At 39.0% G+C, this 14,043-nt stretch overlaps 1 protein-coding gene across 1 annotated transcript; it reads right to left on the bottom strand.

The window, feature by feature from the left end:
* Positions 1–340: 340 nt before the first annotated feature.
* On the bottom strand, positions 341–1,539 carry LOC141649225 (long chain acyl-CoA synthetase 8-like). Its single transcript, XM_074457919.1, has 3 exons — positions 1,525–1,539; positions 884–1,090; positions 341–640 (listed from the first exon to the last, which is right to left on the bottom strand). Exons 1-3 carry the CDS (start codon positions 1,537–1,539, stop codon positions 341–343), a joined length of 522 nt encoding a protein of 173 aa, XP_074314020.1.
* Between the last annotated feature and the right edge of the window lie 12,504 nt (positions 1,540–14,043).

Below are 14,043 nucleotides of genomic sequence, written 5' to 3'. Positions count from 1 at the left end.
CTTGTGTATAGGCTGTGATACATAAGTGGACTCACGGGACTCAAATATTTAGGTGGACTCACCGGATCTTGCCTATATATATATATATATATATATATCACACGTTTTACACAAAAATATCACTTTAAAAAAAAAACTTTTTAGAAAAAAAAAATTCTTTTTAAAAAATCTAAGTTGTGATATTGTTTAGTATAACCTGTGATATTGTATCTGAGTCTGTGAGTCCAGTAAAAGTGTATCACAAGTTATACAAAACAATATCACACCTTACGATAAATAATATCATTGGTTGTACTAAACAATATCACGAGTTATACTATACAATATCACACCACTGAACCTAATTCCGCCTTTCACTCCGCCTTTCACCATCTTCATTGTTAGTCACAATACCTTCTTTATCGACGACCCCAATGGGGACGAGATCGCAGGCGTTCGCTACTCCGCCTCGGTATCGTTCAATAAACTCACCGGATCTAGTGTACAACTTATCGAGTTCACTCTTATACTTGGTTTTCAGTTGCTCCCTCTTGAGTTTAAGAGCAGTTGTTACTAATCCTGATTCAGGTGTCCATGGATCAGCTACTAACTTAATCTTTGCTGGTATTTCAAACATGTCCAATCTTGCTTCTTTTGCAGCCTGCAATATACATGACTACTGCTTCAATAAAAGTTACACGAAATGAAATAACCTGGAAGACGTTCTAAACTTGGTGATATGCCAAGAGATAGACAAATGCAAGGCTCCGTCTCAGAAAAAGTTATCCCAAAGTCATTCTAGTGGTTGCCATAAGGTGGACTCAATGGCCTTTCTGCATTAAATTTTGAAAACATAAAACTCGAGTTGTGTACATTCCTTCTTCCTAGTACCTACACGACTAACCTTAGAGAGTGATGTTTGGACCTCCTTGATAGCTTCAGCTTTGTTACACAGCTTGGGAATGCTACTGTACTGAGTACTAGATTCTTTAGCCCACTTCTCCAGTGCTGAATGTGAAGGGGCAATAAGAGCTACATAATAATTATGAGAGGGATCCGCATATACCATGACATTGTCAACATAGTTGCTCGTTAAAAGTGCCGCCTCAACCTGAAACAAGGATTAACCAATATCGGAGTAAAATAATTTAGTCCCCCTGTAAATATAAATGGGAACTTGGCAGTCAACTTGATTAGTTCCCATCAAATTATTGTCGTAGTCTTCTCCACAGTCAACAATTTACTCACCGGATCTTGCCTATATATATATATATATATATATATATATATATATATATATATATATATATATATATATATATAGAGAGAGAGAGAGAGAGAGAGAGAGAGAGAGAGAGAGAGAGAGAGAGAGAGAGACAGAGAGAGAGAGAGAGAGAGAGAGAGAGAGGAGATCAACTAAGGCCATTATATCATATTAAGTCTATAAGTCCTAATGTGGGCTGTTGGATCAAGCAAACCAATGGCCAAGATTGCGCAGTAAAACCCCACTCAACTAATATTTTAGATTTACCTCTCTCCTCTTACCACTAACCCATGCATGCTATAGTGTTATGTCCATCCGTCCGTCATCATTTCCCTCCTTAATTTCCACATAATTCAAAACAACTTGCGGTTTTTTTTCCCTTTATTCCTGTCATTTCGTCTTCCTTTTCTTTCTTCACATTGCTGATAACTCCATTTTCATCACTACCAATTAATTCCAACTCAACAGACGCCATTTTCATCACTACCAATTAATTCCAACTCGCCTGCAAACTCGCCTGTCTCCATTTTTTTATAAGGTATTTTTTCCATTCCTTATTTAGTGATTTGTACTTTGTTTTTTGTTAATTATTGCCTTTGTTAAACTATCATAAAAAGAGTTCATTTGATTTTTCAATTTTCAATTATGGGTTTGCTGATATTGATTTGTTCAATTGTTAATTATGGTTGTGCAGATCAAATACGAGTTCATTTGATAATTAACAATGGTTTTTGCCAAGAAAAATGCCAAGAAAACTTCCAAGAAATCTGAATCAAAGGTAAAAAATCTCGTCTTTTTGGTATAACTCTTATAGAATGATGTATAACTTCAATTAAATATATGCATAATTTTAATCCCAATTGTTTGTCATCTACAGATGAATGTTGTAGAAAGTATTGACAAGGGACTTGATATCCAGGTTAAAAGTTTTGATTTTTATTTATACATTACTAGATGTATAACTCTGGTTACTAGATGTATAACTTTAGTACTCAATATGTATAACTCTGGTTACTAGATGTATAACTCTGGGTACTAGATGTATATCTCTTCTGATTCTGTGACCAACTCTTCTTTCATAATGTCAAACTCTAATTGTTATATGTATAACTCTACTTCTATTTAGTTTCTATGCCTAGAGTTATACAATATATGCCTAGAGTTATACATTTTACACCTGGATTTATACAATATATAGCTAGAGTTATACAGTATATGACTAGAGTTATACAATATATACTTTGGAGTTATACATTAGATGCCTGGAGTTATACCTAGAGTTATACCTGGAGTTATTCCTGGAGTTATACATTATACTGTATATGCTTACAGTTATACATTTTATGGCCAGAGTTATACATTCTATGGCTAGAGTTATACATTATATGACTTTAGTTTTCAGAATGTCTAACTTTTGTTATTATATGTATAACTGTACTGTTATTCTGTATAGCTAACTTTCCTGATTATCTCTTCTTTTGAATGGTGAAAAGAATTTTGGATTTTACAGAAATTTGATTTAACAGAATTTTGGTTATACATAATCTGAATCCCTATTTGTTTGTCAGCTACAGATGGATGATGTACCAAGTACTGAGAAGGGACATGATTCCCAGGTTCAAAGTTTGACTTTTTTATAACTGTTGTCATTTGTTGTATAACTCTGATTACATTTTGAATAACTTCTGCTGTCAGAATGTATAACTCTTGATATTTTCTGATTAACTCTACTATCAGAATGTATAACTTTACTTATATTTTGTATAACTCTGACTATCTATTGTATAACTTGAATTCACAAGATGTCTATTTCTTTGTTGCAAATATCTCTAATTGCAACTACAAAGATGTCTAATTTTGTGTGTTGTCCTTGTTTTTCCCCAGATGGTTGAGGCCAAGCCAAGGGTAAAGAGGGTGCATGAAATCACGGTTTCGTGTCGACCTCAAAGGCTTGTCTCTCTCATTGAAAAGCTTAATGAGGATCAGGTGTCCGCTGTTAAGAAAATTGGGTTTGGTGGCCTTTTGAAGCTTAAGATTAGCAGCTTCCCACTTGGACACGTTCGCCTATTCTTGGAGTCCTTCTCTGATGGGTCATATGTGTTCAGGGCTTCTCGGAAGAAGGAGTTTATGATCATTAAGCATGACGTGCATGACTGTTTTTTTGATACCTTTTGGACCCAACCATCTCCCGTTGGTACCTACTGGTTTGCAGAAGGGGTCCAACGATCCCGAAAATAAGGAGCTGAAGGACAAATGGCGGCAAGCTTACGGGGTGGGCAAAGCAAATAGTTCAATAAGTTTAGGGAAAGTTCACAAGCAACTTATGGAGTACGAGGAGGCGGACGATCATTTTTGCCGGCTATTTGTTTTGTTCTCTATGTCTTTATTCCTCGCACCCACCCCAAACAACGGGATAGATTTGAAGCTGTTAAGGGCTGTAGAAGATCCTAAAGCCATTCCGCATTTTGACTGGTGCTCTTATATTTTGGAAATGATGGTGAAAACGGGACAGATCAGAAAAGGGGATAACGATGTTGGGTGGTCAGTATCCCCTTCCTCATGATAAGCTACTTTCAGCGATATGATTACAAGGGTAGGCCGTGCCCCCACGATCTACCTTTGATTAAGCATTGGGATGAAACTTCGCTTGTAGATAGGGTAAAATTTGAAGTGGCGTAAGGGGGATTGGGTACTTTAACTTTGTCTAAGACCAGGTATCCGAGGTGCCTTCAAGATCCCTCTTATATTAGGAGTTTGGACAGTATCAGCCTCAGCGACCCGCGTGAACCCAAACAACTGTTGCTATCAGCCCCCCCACCCCCTCTCTCCTGCTCAACTTCTGAGAAGAAGTTCATTCAGATCAAACTACCAGCAGGTGTCGAGGATGACCAGGAATTGAAAGCTAGGGCTGTCGATGTAAGTTCAAACTATTATATATTTTTGCAGATTGATTCTATTTCAGTTGAACGTACCCATATATTATAATATAACTAACTTACTATACTTCTTCAATTCAGCGTACTCACGAGCTTTATCTACAGATGCAAAGGAACGCTATTGTGTTCTATTCATGGTACGCAGATGCAACCGCAAGGATCAAAGCTGTAACTAGTGATCCGACGGGCCTAAATCCTAGTCAGGCCTCTCAAGAATTCTTTGAGAGTGAAAAGATTCAAAAGTACGTCGCTGAAGCGCAATGAGTTGCGTAAAGGTCAAGGTTTTTGTTGGTAACGCTCCTGCATTTGGAGAGGTAGTTAGTGAGTCCCCCAAAAAATATAACGGAATCGATGCATCTACGCGTCAAATAAGTGAAGTTCTGTCTAGTCTCGCCAATGATGGGGGTGGCAGGGGTGGTAACCCTTGTGTTGAGCCGCGTGGAGAGTCGGACAAAGCTGACGCGCCAACGAAATCAGTTGCAGTTTCATGGTCAAATATTATGGAGGAAGTGGGAGGTGATACAGTAGTTTCTAATCCGTTGTCAGATGCTAGCCCAGGGTTAGAGGATCAAGTTGTGTGCACCCCCGTCCAAACTGTCAGAGAGCTGTTGTTGGAGGCGAAGTACACCGAGGAGGAAATTGACCAAGCTTACGGACGGTCAGAGGATGCTGAAACTCGGCCCGGGGTAGGTGATGAGGTGTATGAGCACGTTCATGGGGAGGGATTGAAAGAAAATGTTGAAAATGTTGAAAGATTGTCAGACATTGACCATGAAAGATTGTCAGACATTGTAGACCAAGCTTACGGACGGTCAGAGGATGCTGAAACTCGGCCCGAGGTAGGTGATGAGGTGCATGAGCAAGTTCATGGGGAGGGATTGAAAGAAAATGTTGAAAGATTGTTAGACAATCAACCGTCAGATAAGGAGATGGAAAAATCTACGATCCCATAATTGCCAATGGATACACAAGAATTGATGGAGTGTATGTTTTCTACTGCTGAAATCAAGGAAGCTTTATGTGGACTTCCAGCGTATGGGAGTGGTCCTGGTGGCGAGGTAAGTTTGTTAATTTTCGCTAAATACTTGTTATACATTCGTTGTTTTTTTTTAATTGGTCGTGTATAACTCTAAGTTGATAAAGTATAACTTTGTTGAAACTTATGATGAGGCCTTGTAACTGTAGTGCCTCTTCGTATAACTTTATCTTTCAATCTGTACAACTGCAACGGCCGTTTGGTACAACTCTTAACCATATGTGTATAACTCTAACTCAAATATATATAACTCTTATAGCATATTTTTAATACTTCACACATGTGTATAACTCTTGCCCTTCTATGTATAACTGTAATTCATTGGGTCTGTAACTCTGTGACCTCTTTGTATCACTTTAAGAGTTATACCTGTAACTTTTTTGATACAAAAGCATGGTGTTTAATTTTATTATTTTTCATTCAGGCCACTGTTCTAAAGGATGTAATTGAGAATGTTGAACAACATTCTAACAACGGGGGTGAAAACGTAGTTGTTGTCGAGGGTGCGGAGGTCACCCCGAGGGATCCTTCAACGGAATGGAGTGGAAATCAAATCCCTCTGACTTTCATGAGCACGGCAGATGTGAATGAGGCATTTGCCGGGGTTGATGAGCGAACGATTAGTGCGGTCAAAGAAGGTGTGGTAGTTGAAATCGCTGGTGCTAGGGTTGAGCCGGTTGCACTACCCCCACCCCCTATTTATGTGCCGCGATGTGACATGATCCACCATCCTTTCTTACTACATTCAACTGTCCCCCTTCCGTGTATGGACATTGTACCTGAGAACCTAGGTTGTTCTCGTGGATTGGGCACCGAACCCGACCAAAGACGTATGCTCGCGATTCTTTGCGATTTAACAAGGAACGTTTCAGGACGGTGTTGAGGTTGAGGAAGGATGTAATGGATTATGTCTTTGATCAATTCCACGTCCATAATAAAGAGTAAGTAAAAGATAAGTTTTACCTATATTTCAATACGACAGTGAAACAGGTCATGAATCTTTTCCCTTGCAGCGTGTCTCATTTTGCTAATCCTTTGTAGGGAACAATTGGTCACATATGCCTGTCCAAACTGCATAACGCGTATTGATCTCCAGACGTTGATGCCCGGGTCTCAGATTATGGCCAATGTCATCGACTGCTGGTCAGATACTACTAAATCGGCTTTACGACGCGAACACCGCAGTTGTTGCAAGTTCGTGCTGTTTCTTTGGCCTAGGTCACGCTGTAAGTGTGCTCGAACTCCGCAAGTTATTTTGTGACAAAATGTACATAACTTGTGATATAAGCTGCCAACCCCCGTCTATCATTTTTATAGGACCTAGAAATTGCAATTTGGCAAGGCAGGAAAAAAAACTTGGTTGTTGATCATTCTGAAGGCTTTTGTGCCTCGTGGCACATGTGGCAAGAGTCGTGTTCTAGTCCATTCCAACTGGACTCTGATATGGTGAGCTCAGATATCAATATAGAGACATTTCCATACTGGAATTATACATTATTTGCCTAGAGTTTTACAGTATATGCTTAGAGTTGTTTAATATATACTTTGGAGTTATACATTAGATGCCTGGAGTTATACCTAGAGTAATACCTGGAGTTATACACTATACTGTATATGCTTACAGTTATACATTTTATGGCTAGAGTTATACATTCTATGACTAGAGTTATACATTATATAACTTTAGCTTTCAGAATGACTAGAGTTATACATTCTAGGGCTGAAGTTATACATTATTTGCCTAGAGTTATACAGTATATGCTTAGAGTTTTGATGAGTGGCTAACTTCACTCCATAAATCTAGGCATAGAATGTATAACTCTAACCATAGAATGTATAACTCACTGCACATAATGTACACCTGTAAGCATATACTGTATAACTCTAGGCATCTGCTTACTGCACATAATGTACAACTGTAAGAATATACTGTATAACTCTAGAAATTGAATGTACAACTCTAGACATATAATGTATAACTCTAACCATAGAATGTATAATTCCAATTATGCACAATATGTATGCCTCTAATCTGCTAATTATGTTTTATAACTCTTAGACTTTTGGTGCATGTTTGTAGGTTTTCGTCCCGGTAAGCACTGGCGATCAAGATCAATACTCTTGTATTTGCATAAATTTCCTCTCTGAGCAGATCGAGTACCTTGATAATCGTTCTTACGAGGACGATCTTCTGAAATTACCATACGGAGGGATTGCGACGTATCGTAAGTCTTATAAAACTGGTGACTAGATTAATTATCAGCTCCATTGTTTTGTTAATTGGTCTTCCCCTTTTAAACGCCTTGCCTAACTTCTGCCAGGCTGATGCAATGGGAAAGTATATGGCCTACAAAGGGCTCAACAAAGGGAAGAAAGTTGAAGGGTTTCCTTTTGTAAACATTAAACTCAACTGGCAGGGATCAGGGTATACTGCCAATGACTGTGGTCTTTACGTCATGGTTCATATGTTGCTGTACCATGGAGAGCCATTCGAGTGTACCATAGGGACAAAGGACAGTAATGACCTCATGCGAGCGGAAGTTGCTGCCACCCTTGTCCTCAGTGACATTAACGTGGATAGGGAAGCTGTGTTATCTAGGGTAACAACTTTTAAAGAGCTTAAAGACCGTGAAATGGAGGAGCTGTGTGAGGCACAGAGGTTAGCCGACAACACAAGTGGAAGGAAGAGAGGTGTCGGAATCGCCGGAGAGAACAGTTTTGCTAAACGCCCTTGCTCTAAAGTCAGTTCAATCTATCAGACTCCACCTTCCAAAGTAGCCCTGGGCCAGACGCCGTCTAGTCGGGCCCTCTCAGCTGTTAATAGCCGCTCCCGGGGTAAGGGCGATGGCCTTGGTTGCACCACATATTTCGGGGAACCAGACGCCGACCTTACTGTGGTCGCCAAGATCTTTGAAGTTGAACAAGGCATTAATTAGGGATATCCCGGTGTATCGCAAACAAGTAGCTGATTACGTTTTCCTTGATGACTACAAATTTCCAAATGGGTAAGCTGTCTAAAATCAACAGAACAACTTGAGAACTGTTTTATGCTTTGTATAACTTCAAGATTGAAATGTATAACTTTACCAATTAAAGTTATACATATCGTTAATGGAGTTACACATTCCTAATCTGCAGTTATATGTTTCATCACTGAAGTTATGCAGTCATATTAATAGCAGTTATCTTCCCATTTAGTAGACGTTATAGCCTGACTAACACCTGCTGTCTGAACCACAGTGAACTACTTGTGAACTATTCCCGGCACGCAACAATTAATAGGTTGCAAATGTTGTCTATGCTCCCTGAGACGCCAATGGATGATTCAGTGATTGAGTGTTGGTCCTTGTTGCTTAATCGTTTGGAGGCAGAGGAGTGTGCGATTTTTCGTTCGTCTTTCTTCGGTATCCGTCATATGGTATGGTTGTAATCAATCCTTTAATATGCTATAAGAGTTTCACATACCCTCTTTAGAGTTATACTTTGAGGGTATGATATTTAAAACTTTCACAGTGGAAAATAAGACTAAAGTTATACATACCCTCTATGGAGTTACACATTTTGTTTTGAGAAGTTATTAACAGCCAGTATGAACTTAGGCATACTTCAATATGCTATAAGAGTTACTGTGCAACTCCAATGCACAACCCTTATAACTCCTCTGGTATCCTCACACATATACTTCTACTTGAACATGAAATAATCTTGAACCTTGTACGAAACCCTGTCCAACAAACACCGGACACCGAAAGGTTGTACAATATGTGGGACGTCTTCAGAATCGACAGTGGCAAAGATTTCAGCTTGAAGGTTGATTTAATCTTCGTACCCATTAAGATTGAAGCCCATTATGCATGTGCGTGTATCAACTTTAATTCACAGACGATTGATCTTCTTGACAATAAGTACTACTCAAGTCCGGGCCAGTCGGAGATATGCAAAGCGTGTCACGTAATTGTAAGTGAAATTAAATTGTAATTACGTTCAACTCAAAAGTGTTGTCACCGCTTTAAAATTTCACTTTTTGACGTTTCTGACTTTGTGCCAGGCGAGCCTCATGAGCGACTATCTGGAGTCTAGGGACGAGGACAAGGATAGAGGGAAATACCTACCGGAGTTCCAGTTTCGTCAGATCCAGTTTGCTTGGCATAAGCAAACGATTAATGACACCGAGTCTGGCTTGTTCACCATGATGCACATGTTAATGTACGAGGGTGATAGTTTTGGTCACGTTGATCTTGAGAGGAAGGTGAACCGTCGATATTTGGTAATCCAGCTGGTAGGGATGCTTATCCTAGCTGACATGAACATCATCGGGCAAGGAGTTCTGACCAAGGTCAACGGTTTCATTGGCGAGAAAGACCAGATCCTGAAGCAACTAGAAGCCGATTTAAAAGCAAGCGGAAAGCAGATAAAAAACCTGGGAAAAAATAGAATGTATTTCCTTTGATTTTGTATTCTCTGTTTTTGCAACTCTAGTATGTTGTCAAGAAACTCCTTAACAACTTAGACAACTTTTTGGAATTGATTGTTATTATATCATCTTGGTCGGTCATAATTAAAATCCAAGTTTTACAGATAAGAATTAGAGTTATACACTCTGTGAAGTAAAGTTATACAAATTTTGTACATGAGTTATACAACACATGACTGCAGTTATGAAAAACGGCATAATTTATTAGACAGCTATGAGTTATACAAAAAATATCAAGAGTTATACAAATTGTGTACAAGAGTTATACAACACATGACTGCAGTTATGAAAAAAGCAAAATTTATTAGACAGTTATGAGTTTTACAAAAAATAACAAGAGTTATAGAAATTGTGTACAAGAGTTATACACTCTGTGAAGTACAGTTATCCATATATGGGTAAGAGTTTTACTTAAACCCACTGAAGTTATAATTCGTTCTTTATCAAACTTTTAAATATTGGATTTTTTGCCATGAACAGAAGTCATCCAAATTGTGTAAAAGAGTTATACAACATTAGCTTGAAATTTCACACTCATATTACTGAAGTTATACAATCTGGAAGGTGCAATCCCCATTCAAAATAGACAAAAGCTAGATACTGAATACCCCTTCCGTCTCACCAGATTTTTTACCTTTTAAAGAAAAAAAGATTGTAAATAATTTGTTGAGACGGAGGTATTTTTCTACTGCCTTCTTCTTCTTCTTCTTCTTCTTCTTCTTCTTCTTCTTCTTCTTCTTCTTCTTCTTCTTCTTCTTCTTCTTCTTCTTCTTCTTCTTCTTCTTCTTCTTCTTCTTCTTCTTCTTCTTCTTCTTCTTCTACTACTACTACTACTCCTTCAGATGCTGGTGAAGACGGTGGATGCTCAGAGAATGGGTTAGGGCAGTTCCGTTTATCATGGTGTGCCATTTGTTTACAGTTATTACACATGCGCCTTAGATTACAAGCCAAGGTAATGGCTTTAGTCTTAGCTGACACCATTCTTTTACTGCTGCCTTTGTTTTTGGATTGTTTTGGTGAAAGTATTGTTACCTCGTCACTGGTGGGGCAACCAAGGATTTGCTCGAATTCCTGCTGCTTAGTTAAATCTTTCTTGTACGGTAAAAGTTTCTGTAGGGTAATATCCGTATAAAACCCATAATTTGAAGGATTATAACGCAAATTTAATACGTGATTTATAGTCATAAACGAAAAACAATGAACAATGATAAAGCATTAGAAATAACCTCCGGTCCTAGTGCAATTCGGCAATGAGAGATCAAAGTAGATCTCCTCCTAATTGTTGCACCCAAGATCGTCCGAGAAATGCCCTTGTGCTAGAATGAATCCTCTAATTGCCTTGCAATATTGAGAGGATTATTTTGTGAGTTTTGCTTAGATGAGAGATCTAAAAGTTTTGAGAGAAATGTTTCTCAAAACCCTAATTTGTTTTGCAAATGACAATTAGGTTACAAGTGAGGAGAAGGTCTCCTTTTTGTTTCCTCTCATTCGGCCAAACCGTGTGGACTAGGAGGAAATGGGCTTCCATTTTCTCCTTATTTTTAACTCGTGGTCCGAGGCTAAAATGTATACAACGCGGTGTTTATTATAAATCATCATCGGTTATCGGATATTAAATCATCAACTAATAACACGGATTAGTTGAATTATTAATACATGTCCGACAAAGACAATATTGTATAATTATATTCAATATACATTTAATTAAATATAAAACGCTTATATTCAATTTACGAATTAACCGCTTAATTAGTCTTAGCCATTTTTATTTAATCCGTATTAAATAAAATATCTCAACATCACATTTTGACTAATTATTAGTCAAATAACTCGGACTAACTGGTTAGTCAAATTTGGCATCTACATGACTGTATTTTCATACCGTCACATCTCTCAAACGTATCCTATAGGTGTGACTTTTAGGGACCAGTTGATCACCGCCATCTGTATGACAATAACGTCAAACTTATCTAGCAAGCCAACCGTTATTGATAAACGTGGACCAACTGATTATGATACAAAAGTATACCCTTTGATCCTTTTAGAGATTTATAAGTCCTTGCACTACCGTAAAGGACACAGCCCAACAAGCTCCCACTTGTCCGCAAGTGTATGTGTAATGACGTTATCCGCACTAACTGGAGGACACAGCTCCAACAAACTCCCACTTGTCCGTACAAGTGTATGTGCGATAACCGATTCTCATATTCATTTAAAATTTCTCCCACTCAATGTAAAACAATTTGCAGATCCGGATCCGCAAAGGTCGTATTTTACAATCGATCCGTATCTAGAGTGGTTTCCCCGACTAGAGAGTAACTTAATCGATAAAACAAACCGTATCCGAGCATGGCCATGCATTTCGATTCTGACTCCTCGAGTGGCCCCGAGAAATGTCGAGTACCTGATAAAGGCTGAATATCTCCTTCAACTCGAACTCCTTCCGATCTAAGCACAACATGAAATGACCCAGAAAAAATCTACTTGGCCCCCTGTTACGGATGACCGTGAGAAAGAAACCAAAGTCACCCAAAATCTGCCTTAGTCTCAAGAGACAGTCGATAGTCAAAAGAATCGACTCTTAGGATCACCATGGAGGTCCTATCCACGACCGGGCACCGAATGTTATAAAACATTTAGGACTCCACGTTGATGTCACAATTGTGTCCTACGAAATATCCGTATAAATCGCCTCTGTGATTGATTGGTCAACCAACCTTTTGACTTATGGCTCGTTGAACCCACCATCAACCAACGTCACAAAATAATTACCTTGAGTTATCAGCTCACGTGGGCAATTAAGGACCAAAAATATAATGTTTGTTCAGTTCACTTTGTGGTGTTCAAAATTTGTCGTACAAATCCACATGAAAAACAAAATATATATAAATATCAAAACGATGATGTCGTATAAAGTACACAAGAAAATGAATCTAATCCATAAAAGAGTACTACAACTCAGGAACACGTTTAATTCCCATGGAATTAACATGTCCTTCATGCTTATCTTGTCGTAATGGTTTAGTGAGAGGATCTGCTATATTATCATGTGTAGCAATCTTTTCTATCACTACTTCCTTTTGCTCCACGTAATGTCGGATTAGATGAGCTTTCCGTTGTACATGTCTAGACGCGACATAGTACTCGGACTCGATCGTAGAATCATCAGAATGATTTGTTTGGAACTCTTCCGGTGATCAGCGCCATTAAGAGTAAAAACGAATCCAGACTGAAATTTGGAGTCATCTCGATCCGTTTGGAAGCTAGCATATGCGTAACCGGTTGCGCATAGCTTTTGATCGCCTCCATAGGTCAATGCCCAATCTTGAGTCCTCCGTAGGTACTTAAGAATGTTCTTGACAGCCATCCAATGTGATTCACCTGGATGCTGTTGGAATCGACTTGTCATACTCAATGCATATGCCACGTCCGGACGTGTGCATATCATGGCATACATGATTGATCCTATAGCCGAGGCATAAGGAATCCGTGTCATGCGCTCTTTCTCTTCCGGTGTCTCTGGTGACTGAGACTTGCTCAAATGCACCCCTGGAGTCATAGGAAGAAACCCCTTCTTGGAGTTAGTCATGCTGAATCTCTCTAGGACTTTGTCTATGTAAGACTCTGATCGAGAGATAACATCCGTCGTGATCTATCTCGATAGATACGGATACCCGCAATTCTTTGTGCCTCACCCGGATCTTTCATCCGGAAATGGTTTTTCAACCATACTTTCACCGAAGTTAAGAGAGGTATGTCATTCCCAATCAGGAGTATGTCATCGACATACAATATTAGGAAGACAATCTTGCTCCCACTCGACTTGATATAAAGACATGGTTCCTCGACCGATCGAGTAAATCCATTTTCTTTAATCACTTGGTCGAAGCGATGATTCCAACTCCGAGATGCTTGCTTAAGTCCATAAATGGAACGCTTAAGCTTGCACATTTTCTTAGGATGTTGTGGATCGATGAAACCTTCGGGTTGTACCATGTACAACTCTTCCTCCAAAAAACCGTTTAAGAAGGCGGTTTTCACATCCATTTGCCAAATTTCATAGTCATGAAAAACGGCAATCGCTAAGATAATCCGAATGGAACGCAACATGACTACGGGTGCGAAAATTTCATCGTAGTGCAAACCTGGCACTTGGGTGAAACCTTTAGCAACTAGTCGTGCTTTATAGATATCTTGTTGACCTTCCACAGAATATTTTATCTTGTAAAGCCATTTGCATTGAAGGGGACGAACCTTAGCAGGTAAGTCAACAAGATCCCATACGTTGTTCTCATACATAGAGTCCATCTCGGATTGCATGGCCTCAAGCCATAGCTTTGAGTCGGAACTAGTC

Source organism: Silene latifolia, chromosome 1, assembly GCF_048544455.1.
Source record: "Silene latifolia isolate original U9 population chromosome 1, ASM4854445v1, whole genome shotgun sequence".
NCBI lineage: Eukaryota > Viridiplantae > Streptophyta > Magnoliopsida > Caryophyllales > Caryophyllaceae > Silene > Silene latifolia.
This window is presented reverse-complemented; position numbering and strand designations above follow the sequence as displayed.

Excerpts from the sequence above, each read along its gene's own strand:
- LOC141649225 (XM_074457919.1), bottom strand. Across the intron at positions 641-883 it reads TCCAAACATCACTCTCTAAG|GCTGCAAAAGAAGCAAGATT; the intron begins GTTAGTCGTGTA and ends TGTATATTGCAG.